The sequence below is a fragment of the Myotis lucifugus genome, unplaced genomic scaffold (genome assembly GCF_000147115.1).
Source record: "Myotis lucifugus unplaced genomic scaffold, Myoluc2.0 scaffold_146, whole genome shotgun sequence".
Lineage (NCBI taxonomy): Eukaryota > Metazoa > Chordata > Mammalia > Chiroptera > Vespertilionidae > Myotis > Myotis lucifugus.
In genome coordinates, this window is record NW_005871194.1 from 2,887,803 (window position 1) to 2,901,836 (window position 14,034).

General features: G+C 49.4%; 1 protein-coding gene across 1 annotated transcript; it reads left to right on the plus strand.

Annotated features, from left to right (window-relative positions):
- The first annotated feature begins 2,145 nt into the window (after positions 1-2,145).
- On the plus strand, positions 2,146-6,420 carry LOC102442579 (keratin, type I cuticular Ha7). Its single transcript, XM_006094972.1, has 7 exons — positions 2,146-2,574; positions 3,558-3,640; positions 4,633-4,789; positions 5,082-5,243; positions 5,345-5,470; positions 5,847-6,067; positions 6,285-6,420. Exons 1-7 carry the CDS (start codon positions 2,146-2,148, stop codon positions 6,418-6,420), a joined length of 1,314 nt encoding a protein of 437 aa, XP_006095034.1.
- The last annotated feature ends 7,614 nt before the right edge of the window (positions 6,421-14,034 follow it).

The following is a 14,034-nucleotide window of genomic DNA, read 5'->3' on the forward strand; positions in this document are numbered from 1 at the left end:
GCATCCAACGCCTGTGCCTGCTTGCACAGGTAGGAACTCAATAAATATTTGTTGAATGCACGAATAAAAGAACAAATGGAAACAATAGGTAGAACTAGCAGGGAGGTAGATCTGTCTCTGCATAAAGAATGTTCTAACAATCCTGATGTGGAAAGTCTTCTAAGGCAAAGCTAGCTGTTACTTATCTCTTCATTCCACTGTCTTGTACAAAGCCTGGGGTACTGGGAGCCACAAGGGCCAAGTTGGCCAGGGATGAGTCATCTTGAAAAATGGTGGTCTGGGCACCTAGTTAGAGGGAGGTTATCAGAAGGGATTCAATGCCAAAGGGTCCAAGACTAGTGGACTTTGAGATCCCTTTTGGCTAGATATTTGATGTTTTTGAGCCAGCTATGACATGCACTGTTGCCTCAAGGGCACTCCCGGTGCAGGTGCATTCATTCATCTTAAGAATGGGGTCAAAGTAGCGTCTTCGTTAGCATAGTCTTGAAGCTGGCTGGCTGCCCTTTTCCAGGGCTTATTAAACGACTGGCCACAAACTTCTGATGCGCTGAATGTGTCTGAAGATTAAGGAAATTTAAATTTTGTTCTAGAGTCTCCTAAGTAATGGGCAATCAAGGTAGGTGCGTTTCAAAGAAATGCAAGAAGTTTCAAAAGGTGAAACATCAAAGTTCTTGAGTGGGTATCTTTTAAAATAAGGCGAGGAGGGAGTCAGTGGGTGAGAGTGTCTGACGAGGAAAAATGCCCAGAAAGGATGGGAGGTGCCTGAGAACAGACACCCTAAAGTAGAAATCACTGCCTGCCTTAATTAGACGGCAAACTCCAAAACACAGGAACATGATTTCATTTCCTGGGAATCACAAAGTACCCAGTTTCATTCCCAAGTGTTTTCCCACTTCCAAAACTGCTCATCGGCTTCACACTTGCACACGGAAAGCCTTAATTGCCAAAATCAGTTTGATATGTTGTATTCTCATTTTAATTCAGTTCAAAATACTTTCATTTCTCATTTGATTTCACCTATGTCCCTTGGGTTATTAAAGTGTGTTATTTAGTTTTCAAACACCAAAATCAATTTCGAATTTAGGTTTTTCTTTCATTGTTCTGGCCTACAGAAGGAACCTTCCTTCTCTTTTCTGTTACTTTCCTTCACAAGGATTTTGGCTATTTTTCCTCAGAGTTGAGGAAAGTCAGCTACCAGGGGCAGATCTTATCTTTGATTTGCCTTTACCTAAAGACTATACATGGGGTGGTCCTGGCATTCAAGGCTCCCATAATCTGGACTAAACACAACTTTCCAGGAGGGGCATGTAAGTGCCAACACAGTTAGATTCTTTCCCACTTCCCAAACATGTTTGATTCTGTTCATTCTGTTTTCTATGAGAGATACTCTCTGTCCCAATCCCTCATGGAAACCATCATTCAAACACATTTTAGATGCTCCCTATTCTGTGAAGTCTTTTTCTGGTCTCTCCAGATGCTCTCTTCTTAAAATCTCCACAGCTCTTCTATTTAAAAATATGTTTAACACTCCTCCTACTGCCTTTATAATACCAAGGCCATTAACTTTCTTCTCTCTCTTATTAAAATCAAACCCCGCTCCCTCCAAGGAGGCCAAGCAGTGCCCCCTCCCTCCCCCCAGCACTGCATACATATCTGCTGGGGGGAAATTGTGATTTTTCTCTTTCCTCAATGTGCCTGATGGACTAGCACCTTAGACTTTGCCATGATGACAACATTCTAAGGTAGGAAAAGACCACAGGAGGGACAGAGCTTTTGAGGACATGTTAGGAGTCCCAGGGTCTTGATTATCTCACAGATACAAGCTGACAGCGGGGAAAGAATTCACAGCCCCAGAGTGTGGGTGGCTCAGTGAAGAACTCTTCCCCTGTGTGCGAGGAATCTGCATGGATGAGCAGCATCCTGTGTGGGGTAGGCCTTTTTTATGAACTCATTAACTCTTTATAGGAGGCAAAATCACTGACTAACCGAGGGATCGTATAACATTCGATATACATATTAATGAGCAAAATGCCAGTTTTCTTGCATCAACTCCCACTACAGGCTTATATAAGATCTAGAGGAGGAAGGTTTTAGGCTCCAGCAAATGCAACCGTGGACAAAGCCGGAGGGCAGCCTTTGGGCACCATGACTTCCGACCACTGCAGTTCTCCCCTCAGGGGGCAGGTTTCAGAGGCCAAGGCTGCCTGCCAGGGCCTCCTGGCCAGCCTGGCACATGCCAATCGAGTTCGAGTGGGGACCACCCCTCTGGGCCGACCCAATCTCTGTCTGCCCAACAGCTGCCACAACGCTTGCCCCTTGCCAGGAACCCGCAACATTCCTGCCAACATCGGAAGCTGTGGGGCCTACGGTGAAGGCACCCTGAACGGCCATGAGAAGGAGACCATGCAGTTCCTGAACGACCGCCTGGCCAACTACCTGCAGAAGGTGCGGCAGCTGGAGCAGGAGAATGCGGAGCTGGAGACCAAGATCCGAGAGTGGAGCAAATGCCATGAGACCACCATGTGCCCCAACTACCAGTGCTACTTCCAGACCATCGAGGAGCTCCAGCAGAAGGTGAGGTTTGGGGTTCTCCAGGTCATGGGTTGGCAAACTGTGGCCCATAGGCCAAATCTGGTCTGCTGCCTGATTTTGTAAATAAAGTTTTATTGGTACAGCTGTGCTATTTCATTGATGTATGGTCTTTGGCTGTCTTTGTGCTACAGTGGCAGAGTTGAGTAGTCATGACTGAGACCCATGGTCTGCAAAGCCTAAAATATTTACACTCTGGCCCTTTACAGACAAAGATTACTGACTCTGGCACTAAATGTCCAGGGCCTGGACTGGCAGTGGAAGCAGCAATAGCTGAAATGTTTAGATGTGGGAAGAGAAACTCTCAAGTGGAGGTGAATGGGGACGTGTAAAGGATGAGACGTAGGATTTGACTCGCCAGGATTCTGAGTTTCTGCTTACTTAGGTTCAGTACTTAAATTCCTAACCTGTAGTTGCAAAAACAGTGCAACTAACTTCTGGTGCAGTAAAAGGGGTCAGAGGAGTATGGTCCAATGTCCTGCATGAGCCAGAGTATATCCATTCAGTAGCACTGGCCTCTTAAGCACATCTGGTGTCCACTCTGATGATCACGTCAATGCTGCTTAAGAGCCTACATCTTAGTTCTGAAGACAGGAAGACAAGGAATGTCAGAATGGCCACCCACAGAAATCTGGCTAGATTCAGAGAAGACCTTTGGGAGGTTGACCAACCAGCGCAAAGGACTTCTTATTAGGAATGGATCCCACCTTAAAACTTTCATAACCAGCCATTGTTCTCTGGTCTAGACTCCAGATCTTTTTGTTTATATCTGGCTAAGCATCACATCTGGCAAAATAAAATGATCTTTTTTATATGTTCAGTTTGCACAAGCATCTCTTACATGTTTGGGAGTTTGTGTTTGTCCAAGGGGATGTTGCAGTTTGAACCCAGCCAACAGGACTTCTTTTGACCTGAGGCCACAGATGGTCTGAGAACAGTGAATCACTGAGCCTACTTTCTTTCCTCAGATCCTGTGCATCAAATCTGAGAACAACAGGCTGGTCATCCAAGTTGATAATGCCAAGCTGGCTGCAGATGACTTCAGGACCAAGTGAGTTGGGGTCAGGTGGGGAGGGGACAGGGCCAGAGGCCTCTTCTGGCTTCTTCTCTCCTGTGATGCAGTTGGCATCAGAGATGTAATCGACCAGGACCAAACCAACAGTTCCAGCAAGAGAAAATAAAGGACTATTAAGCCCAAGATCTTGGAAGAACACCCCTCTCCCCCATAATTGTTTAGCCTTTAGAGTTGACAACATGACAGTATAGAACCACCGGCCACTTGATTCCATTGTAAGAAGAACCTTGTGAAGTATGCAGGGCAGTGATGGTCTCTCCTTCATGAGGACGCGGAGGCTCAGAGTGCTGATGTGACTTGCCAGAAGTCACGTGGCTACTGAGAGGTAGAACTGGAACTTGGCCCCTGGTTTCCTACCCTGAGGCCATTTCCTAGGAACTTTGCTGCCTCAGTGAGGATATGATTCCACACTGCAGCCTGACTAATGTGTGAGCTCTAGTAATTCATGATGCCATGGAGGCATGTGGAGGTCACAGGGTTTATACCACCTGAGAAGGTCCCGCCTGGGAGCAGGAAGGGGCCTTATGTTTTGTCGTCTTTCTTCAGGGCACATGGAAGCCTCACTCCTCTAGAGCTAAAGAAGGCCATTTCCTTCTTCCATGCTCACTGTTGGCTTTTAATCTGAGAGAGATTCTGGGGTCCGTCTCAGCAGGGAAAATGGAAGAGGGGGTTCTGCGGTGATCACACTGCATCGTAATTACCTCATTACTCTGCTGCCTCCCCTCTGGCCGTCAGCCATCTGTCCATCCCAGTATCCTCAGTACCGGCCACTTTGCGGGTTCATCTTAGGTGCTTAGTGTTGAATGAGTGGGGAGCACCCTACTGCTTTCTGACTATGAGCACACTACACAGCAAATGCCAACTCACAATGAGATTGCAGAGAGGAGCCAGTGACGTTATGGGTGTACGTTGGGTCCTGGGGTCCCTTCTACCCTTGAACCTCAACTCCTATACCTGATTTGGTAAAGGTACCAGATGGAGCACTCACTCTACCAGCTGGTGGAGGCCGACATTTGCGGCCTGCGCAGGGCGCTGGATGACCTCACACTTGCCAAGTGCGACCTGGAGGCCCAGGTGGAATCCCTGAAGGAGGAGCTGCTCTGCCTCAAGAAGAACCATGAACAGGTGGGGTCCTTTGTGTGTGATCCGTGTAGACGTCTGGGGGGTGAATGCAGGGTCAGTTGAAGGAAGAAACGAGGCTCTTCCTCTGGCTCAGGATGGAAGCTTTGCAGGCCCTGCCTTATGATTAAGCCTCAGAAGCAATGAAGAGGAGCTCTGGTATTCAGTGGGAGCATGTTCTTCATCCACAGAGGGTGAAAGAAAATCATTGGGATGATGGGCAGTGGGAGATCATTGAGGCTTTGGGTGGAGGTAGTAGGAGCTCAGTGAATAGGACATCCTCCTTCTGTGCCCACAGGAAGTCCACACTCTGACGTGCCAGCTGGGAGACAGGCTCCTGATTGAGCTGGACACGGAGCCCACCGTGGACCTGAGCAGGGTGCTGGAGGAGATGCGGTGCCAGTACGAGACCATGGTGGAAACCAACCGGCGTGATGTGGAGCAGTGGTTCCAAGCTCAGGTGAGGCGGTGCTGCGGAGCAGGGGGCAGGTGGGCTGGGGGAGCCCAGCTTCCATGTGGGCCAGTGAGCTGACCTGTGTCGTTTATCCCACTGTGCTTCAGTCTGAAGGCATCAGCCTGCAGGCCACATCCTGCTCCGAGGAGCTGCAGTGCTGCCAGTCGGAGATCCTGGAGCTGAGGCGCACAGTGAATGCCCTGGAGGTGGAGCTTCAGGCTCAGCACCACCTGGTGAGCTCCTGTGCGTGCATGGAAGACTGGGCTTGGCTCCCACTCCCAGGAACAGTTCCAGGTTCAGTATATGCCTCCCTTAAATAGAGACCAGGGCACAGCCTGAACCTTGACCTCATCCCCTTAGCATTGGACATTCTCATTATGTGAATGCTGAGGGAATGCACATTAACCCAGATGAGGGAGGTTCTGCAAACCCCTCCCAAGGTCTACGATGAAGAGCCATAGCACATTGTCCACTCCTCCAGCTGGAGACTGCTAACAGGGGCTGGACTGTCCTCTGGCAACCTCCTGGGGGTGTCATCATCTGGCTGCAGAGCCTGCGGGCAGGAATCCATGCTTTTTAACCTGCTTCTCATTTTCTTTGGCATCACAGAAGGACTGTCTGCAGAACTCCCTGTGCGAGGCCGAGGCCCGCTTCGGCACCGAGCTGGCCCAGATGCAGTGCCTGATCAGCACCGTGGAGGAGCAGCTGGCCGAGATACGGGCTGACCTGGAGCGGCAGAACCAGGAGTACCAGGTGCTGCTGGACGTCAAGGCCCGGCTGGAAGGCGAGATCGCCACGTACCGGAACCTTCTGGAGAGCGAGGACTTCAAGTAGGTCCTCTGATGTCTGTGTCAATGTCACGTGTAAAAGCAGAGACCTCTTATTGGCAATGCCCTAGAGGTGGAATTGCAGACACAATCTTTGAAGACAAACTTGTTACCCAAGGTCTAAAACCCTGTTTGCTCCTCCGATTCTAGAGTGCGGTATACTTTTGTCTTTCATGAACTTCTGATGCCAATGTTACAAACAGCGTTTTCCTCTTTGCAGGCTTCCCTGCAACCCATGCACAACCCCAGCCTCCAGCACCCCCTGTCCAGCCCCTGCAGCCTGTACCCCCTGCCCTCCCTGCCCTTCCAGGCCTCTTCAGGCCTCCTATGGGCCCTGCTCGTCGCCTCAGCGCTGACATATCCCTCAGCCCGAGGTGCCAGAAAACAGAACACGATCCTTCGGCTCCATCGAGCCTTATTGCCTCAGCCAACCCCGGAGACTGGAGCCAGGCGGGCGGCGCTTCTCCTTGGTGGGATTCCAGTCCTGCCGCTCAGCTCCGGGCCCTGGACTTGTGCTTCCTTTTCTCTCTTCCATTGCCTCCTGGTTTCTCTGAGATGTGGCAGGTAACCTTTTTTTTTAATTTTACTAATAAACTTCACCTTCTGCAGCATAAGGAGGCCAGAGCCTGCTGGTCTCAGTTTCTCCATCCCATGCCCAGAGCTCCTTGAACCAGCCGTTACCACAGAAGCAGGGCTTGTGGCTCTGGGAGATGGCAAAGCCGGTGACGACTGGGGTTGAACTGGGACGGCAGCAAAACGGTATGGACGAGAGATGCCTGGCTCTGGACCTGCCCCAGCCTATTTAGACCCGGATTCACAGAGCTTTTAAGACACAGACACTAAAACACTCCACCCCTTTATCTGGCTGCAGCATCACGGCTCTTGCGCAGAGGAAAAGCTCCATCCAGAGGTCCTGCCGGGTCTCTGCATAAAGTCAGCTTCGTGATCTCATGCTCCTGACCAGCAAGGCCCCGTGCTGGGCGTTACAGACCTGTGACCAGGGTCCCAGAGAAACCCACAACAGGGAGCAGCTGTCATTATACTCAGCTGGTGGCTGAGTGAAGGCTTGACCCGCAGTCCCTTTGAACTAGACCAGTGGTCGGCAAACTCATTAGTCAACAGAGCCAAATAGCAACAGTACAACAATTGAAATTTCTTTTGAGAGCCAAATTTTTTAAACTTAAACTATATAGGTAGGTACATTGTTATTAACTTAATTAGGGTACTCCTAAGGCTTAGGAAGAGCCACACTCAAGGGGCCAAAGAGCCGCATGTGGCTCGCGAGCCGCAGTTTGCCGACCACTGAACTAGACCAAAGCCCATCCTCTGGGAGTTTTGAAGGGGAAAACAATACAACATGAGAAGGTTCAGGGTGGTGGTTAAGTGTGGTCCTCCAACCAGTAGCACCAGCACTACTGGAAACTTGTGGAAAATCCACATTCTTGAGCCTCACCCGAGACTTTCTGAAGCAGAAGTCTGGTTTACCAAGACTTCCGGATGATTCTATGCACTCTCACGTTCGAGAACCACCGGGTTAGGGGCTTTATTTGGGGAGTGAGCCCCTACCTGGCCAGACTCTGCAGAAGGGGTTGGCCCTGCTCTCCTGGCCAGTCCCATGGGGGAGGAATCCCTCAGACCGCTGAGCTAGAGCATTTCCCCTGCACGTGACGAAACTCTGGACATATTTAACCCTGGTGATTGCTGAGCCTGTCAGACTATCAGTCTATCCACCAAACTGACCCACCCACGCTCCTCAGCAGGCTCCCCTGGCAAGTCCTCTGGCAGCTGCTGGGCTTGAAACTTGCAGGCAATAGACACATGGGCCGGAGGCTCCATATTTTGGCTGAGAACAGCACATCTCCAGAAAGCAGCATTGCACCTGGCCAAAGGCAGGAGGCAGGGAGGTCCCCATCACAGGAGATACGCAAGCAGGGCCTTTGCAGCCACCTGGTGGGGATGCTGAGGCGGGGACTCAGGTAGTTGATGGGGCTGGACAAGATGATTGCAGAGGGTCTTCTAGTCCCCAGATTCTATGACTCCGCTTTCGAGGTCGTATTTATCTTACGTGTTAAAGTGGAGCCCTCTCTGCTCTGTGATCCCTCTGAATCGAAGTCACTAGCTGGGACATTTACAAAGTCCGACTGATGGTTGTTGAATCCAGTCCATTTGGTGCAGGAGTGACCAGTCTCAAGCTCCAGAGGTGGAGAGAGCTCGGGAGCTCTCTGCCTTCAACTGCTCTCAAGCCCAGACTCTTCTTATCTATCGGCCACTGTCCGTGTAGACAGGGCTGATTTGCTTGGGAGGCGCCAGGACTCTGATCATACGAAGCTTCGGAAGGGTCAGAGGCTGTCACGCCCTCCTCTCCCACCCCACGTGGTGGAGGTGTTTGGGCACAGGTGACACACCCCTGAGGCACTACCCGAGTGGGTCCCACTAAGGAAGAGCAATTTTGATTAGTCTTATTTTAGCACCTGGCTCAAACACCTTCACCTCCTCCTTTGTACGTAAATAGCTCCTTTCATCCAACAAGTTCAAAGCTGCCTAACAAAATAAACCCACTTATTCCTGCACATGACAGAGTAGGCAAGCATTATTCTTCCCATTTAAGGGGAGAGAGAGAGAAGGTGAGTCATTTAGTGGTTGAGGAATTCTTCTGGTGACATGAAATGAGTCAATGGGGCCCCAGGGTGATTGACCCGTACTTCTTAAGTTCACATGCAATGCCCTGTCATTTATAATTATAAGAGTAGCTTTGATGAGACATTGTTTGTGTATGTGTGCGTGTGTGAAGTGGTTTGGGTTCCTGGGAAGAATTACTGGGTAGACGGGTCTATTATACTTGGGGAGGTGTGAGGAGCTTCCCTGGAAACCAAGCAGCCCATCATTATCATCATCACTATCATCACCACCACCACAATATTCATTTTCATCATCATCATCACATTGTATTCAAAGCTCACATTCATTGAGCTCTTACTATAAGCCAGGCACTAAATTACAGATAAGTTTATATATATAAACTCAATTAACCCTTACAGCAATTCTATGAAGCCAATGTTTTTGCTATCCCTATTTTGCAGATGAGGAACTGAGGCTCAGAGAGGTTAAGTAACACACCCAAGATCACACAGCTACTAGGTAGTGAAGCCAGAATTTAGATACAGGCAGTCTGCCCTCAGCAACTGCTCTTAACCTCTGTGCTAAGTCTCAGATTGTGTCAGCAGAACCATAACTACCCCCAATGCGTTTCCTTGAAGGAAATGAGAGACTGTTTATGCCAGAGGAACCATTTCTGAGGCTTTATGTCACAAAAGGTGATACAAGGAAGGAAACTCCTATAGCATCTCAAAATAGCTTGAGGAGCTTGGCCATTTTAATGCCTGGGAATCACCAAGGAAGGTCACCCCACCCCAGCCATTACTAAAACCACTCTGTCTATTGAGGAAGAGGAGGAGAAGAAAAACAGATTCCCATATACACGTTCATCATTTTACCATTGACAAAGCACTTTCATATGTGTTATTCAGTTTCCCGAACCCCGAGAGAGACAGAACAGGCGTCCGCATGCCCATTTGCAGTGGGAGAAGTTCAGGGTTAGGGAGAGGAAATGACCCCCTAAGTTCTCACGGCTGGTCTCACTCAAGCCCAGGCTTCTCATTCCCAGGCCATTGCCCTTTCCCTGCGCTAAACCTCTAAAGCAGTGGTTCTCAACCTTCCTAATGCCGCGACCCTTTAATACAGTTCCTCATGTTGTGGGGATCCCCAACCATAAAATTATTTTCGTTGCTACTTCATAACTGTAATTTTGCTACTGTTATGAATCGTAATGTAAATATCTGATATGCAGGATGTATTTAGGCGACCCCTGTGAAAGGGTCGTTCGACCCCCAAAGGGGTCGTGACCCACAGGTTGAGAACCACTGTTCTAAGGGCTTTGCTGGAAGCACATCTGGACAACACTTCCCATTCAGACCCACTCTCAGTGCTGGGAGGGGTGGCTGAGATGGATTCACACAGCAAAGGGATTGCAGGGCCTGAGGTTCTCCCCAAGGAGAGTCACCTTGTGCTTTTTCCTACCCTGCACTGTCCGCCTCACCCAGCCACATTCAGGCTGAGCTCCTGGCCTCTGGCCACCTCCTGGCCTCTCTCAGCGGAGGCTCCCTCTTTACCCTGGTTTTTGTACCCAAATCTCCTTTTTCTCCCTTCTTCCTCCCTGGTTATCAGACATCCTCCACATGTGTCCAGCCATTCACGCTGGGCTCCACGCCCCTCCACCACACATCTGCAGCCACAGGAGGGCTCTGTCCCGAGGGTGGCACAGCTGTGTCTGCTCACTAGCAGGTGTCACCTCCATTTCTCTCCACTGATTGCATCCCCCTTTCTATTTCCTTGTTCACTTGTTTGGTTTAGCACTTTTTCTTTCTTCTGCCTCATACCTGCCTCCTTCACCTGCTTTGCAACTCATCTCAGTGCCTAGGGGGATGCTGCAGGGCTGAACCATTGTGGTCTCCAAAACAACAAGAACCAAATATCAAAATAATGAATTATGCCCAGCCAACATGGCTCAGTGGTTGAGTGGCGACCTATGAACCAGGAGGTCATGGTTCCATTCCTGGTCAGGGTACATGCCCAAGTTGTGGGGTCCATCCCCAGGGTAGGGCATGCATGAGGCAGCCAATCAATGATTCTCTGTCATCACTGATATTTTTTATCTCTCTCTCCTTTTTCCTTCCTCTCTGAAATCAATAAAAATATATTTAAACACACACAGACACACACACACACACACACACACACAAATTACCAGGCCTGGTTGAAACAAAGATTCTTAAAAAGATATGATTCTAACAAGAGCAGTTGTTTGAATTCTACCTGACCCTACCTAGAGAGTGGGGTCATCAATACACCTTCAGAACACAGGTAAATCATCTGAAATGGCCTCATCCCTCAGCCCCTGGCTGAGAACCATGAACTGGGTTGAAAAGCCCTGACTGGGATTTGGGGCACGAATAGGTGTGGGAAGAAGTGGGAAGGAAGAAACTTTTTTTTGAGGGGTGGGGGTGAAGGGCCCAATTACATTACCTCATATTAGAGTTAGTTGTGGACCTGTCTGTCTGCCCAAAAGGACTGAGAGCTCACAGAGGGCAGGGGCCTGCCATCTCCCTCCCATCCCCCTGTCCTCCCAGCCCCAGCCCTGGGACTATGCCACGTGCTATGTAGATATTCAACAAATGCCTGCATTCCTTAATGTCGCACATACAGCCTTCTAATTACATTAAACACAGACCTATCTCCAAATGTCCATCTCACACCTTTAAAATTTCTCACCTCCTTACATTTTTGTTATTTCTCAAATATTTTGTTATTTCTCAAATATTCATGAGCCTGAATTGCTCATGAAAAGATAAGCCTCTTCCAGAACTACGAGTCTTTTGTATCTCTGTGGTCCCATGCCCAGCACCGAGGAGCTGCTCAATAAATGCATTTGGAATAAAATTGAACTAAATGAAGAAACTGGCTCTGATAGTCCATTGACTGCTCAGTTTCTCTCTGAATGAATAAGATTTGCAGCTATTTTAATTAGGACGTGAGAGAGTACGTGAAGTCTGATCCTCACCTGTGGGAGGTCGTGGAGACCTCACAGCACCAGAGTCCCACTTCCCCTATGAATCTGAGCAACAAATTCCCCCAAGCCTATCGATATTCTAGAAACACCGCAAGAGAGAGGCTAGATTTACAAGGGACAGCAGCATTATGGTCACTCACCAGCCAGCCCATCTGCTGCTCCATCCAGAATTCTTGTGCCATTTCCCCTTCTGCAGGGATAAAGGAATCTCCAGGTAACACGGGTAACCTGTTCCTTCCCGCATCCTCCATGTGGCTGTTGATTAGCCGTGAACTGGAGCCCATGCAGATCTGACTCCCTCTGCTCCTTGCTCCTCTGCACGGTCCTTACTCGTTCAGGAACAGGTAGCCCTGTCCCCCTTTTGACTTGCGCTGCCTCCATGCAGACAATGGTGTCCTTCTCAGCCACAGACACATGTCAGTGTGGATCAGGGAGGTGCTGCTCTGGTCTGGACGCCTTGGAAAACTGCCGCTTCTTGCTTCTTTCAGAGGCCCCAGAAGCTGTGGTCTCGCGTCCATAGATCTTTCCCGAGTCATCGCCACTTACATCTCACAGGACACTCAGCAGGTGGGCCACTCTTCCATCCTCCAATGCAGGTTGTCTTGGTTACTTCCCAGTGTTGCATCCTCCAGGTTCACTCTTATGAAGACGGGGCATCTTTGTCTGATATGCGTGGCCCCATGTGATTCTGGGGATTCCTTCTAGGTTTCCTTCTTCCCTCTTCTTCACGTTCTAACCTCTCTTATTAAACACACCTCTCCCTGTTCCATCTCTCTCCATTTCTCTGGTCTCTGCGTTGTGCACAAATTCGGTGCCATTACTTGTCAATCCAATCCTCCAATCTTTTCGTATTTACAACCTGCACATTCTCCTTTGACTACTGCCTTCACAATGCTACACTGGCCAGTCAGGAGATCAGGCCAAAGAGCTTAAAGGATGCTGCTGGCATTGAGTCTGTGCTCAGAGGAACCCTCCCTGGGTGGCGAGGAAGGCGGGATTGAGGAAACAGCTCCTTGCAGGCTGACAAGTTGGGAAGCAGGAGGCTCCGTGCTGTTCTCTACAAGCAAATGCTCACGAGGCTGATTCACAGGCCTTTCCATTCGTCCCGAGCCCAGATGAAGTGAGATGGGAGCTTCCTACTGACTGAGCTGCCCAGCCTTGTGCCTTTGCTCTGGAGAGTCGGTGATGCCTGCCCCGGCACCCATCTATTTCTTCTCCTTTAATTGCCCTGGAGGAAAACAAAGAAAATTTGATTTTATTATAAGCCTGGGGCTTCTTTGTAGTGCAGTGGGGCATCTTAATGGCATTATAGTAAGTGGCGATAATGGCCTTGGAGAAGGCAGATGAAGGACCTTTTATCTGAGACTCAAGCAGAGAGCCGTCAGAATACTGGCATGAAAGCTGGATGGGAAGAAGGACTCCAATAAGTTGTCAATAAAGCTGCCACTCTGGCTGGCAGCCAAAGCCACAGTGGAGGTTGGGGTGCTGCTACCCAAGATGCAAGGGGGGCCCGGTGATGCCTATAATTATGCAACTGATATATATACTCAGAACTTTGGCCACCTCTTCCTCAGACCTTCTATGCCTGCCTTCAGACCTTCTGGTGCCTTTCCTCATCCCTCAAACCAACCCCAATCCTCCAGGCTTGCTTTGCTACGTCCCCTGCTTATGCGGCATCTCAGCATTTTCTCTCCCTGTGAACAGGTCCTTGGATTCACTGACATGACCACAGAGCCGTCCCTGATACCTTCTAACTTTTGGTTCTTAAACCAGGTTACGTGGAACCGAGAAAGGCTGGGGATGGGAAGCCCAGGACAGGATCAGTACATCTCCCTGGTGTATCGATTTCACTTAGCGAACTGGGCAAAAAGTTAGATAGTTTAACTGGAAACTTTGGAACGATTTTTTATCTTAAAGCCAAAATGGGTATATGACAAAATATGAAGTCAATCCACATGATGCTTTAAGATCAACCTCAAAGGTTTTCATGCTTGTGGAAGCCCCTCTGGGCGGTCTCTGGACTTTCCCAGCTACCGGCTTACTCTGTCCCAATGCTATGGACACCCGTGGAAAAGTCCACCGTCACCTTCTTGTTCCTTCTCACCTGTCTCCAGATGCTTTTCCCAGGTCATTGAAAAGCATTTGTATGGCTCTCAGCTTGCATTTTTCCCAACTCTTTTTCGAAATGATCTCTTCCTCCAGAAACTCCCCTGACCCCCAACTAATAATCAAAGCCTCTACCTTTAAAATCTCTCTACAACGCCTTTACGGGATATACAAGAGGTGTTACACAAACAGCTGTCCACCTTCTCAGCCAGTCCTATCCACCTCCGGGTTTCCAAGG

Bases quoted from the DNA above. Each gene is read 5' to 3' on its own strand.
- LOC102442579 (XM_006094972.1), top strand. From the start codon at position 2,146: ATGACTTCCGACCACTGCAGTTCTCCCCTCAGGGGGCAGGTTTCAGAG. The intron at 4,790-5,081 runs GTGGGGTCCTTT...CTGTGCCCACAG, and splicing joins TCAAGAAGAACCATGAACAG to GAAGTCCACACTCTGACGTG. The intron at 5,471-5,846 runs GTGAGCTCCTGT...TTGGCATCACAG, and splicing joins TTCAGGCTCAGCACCACCTG to AAGGACTGTCTGCAGAACTC.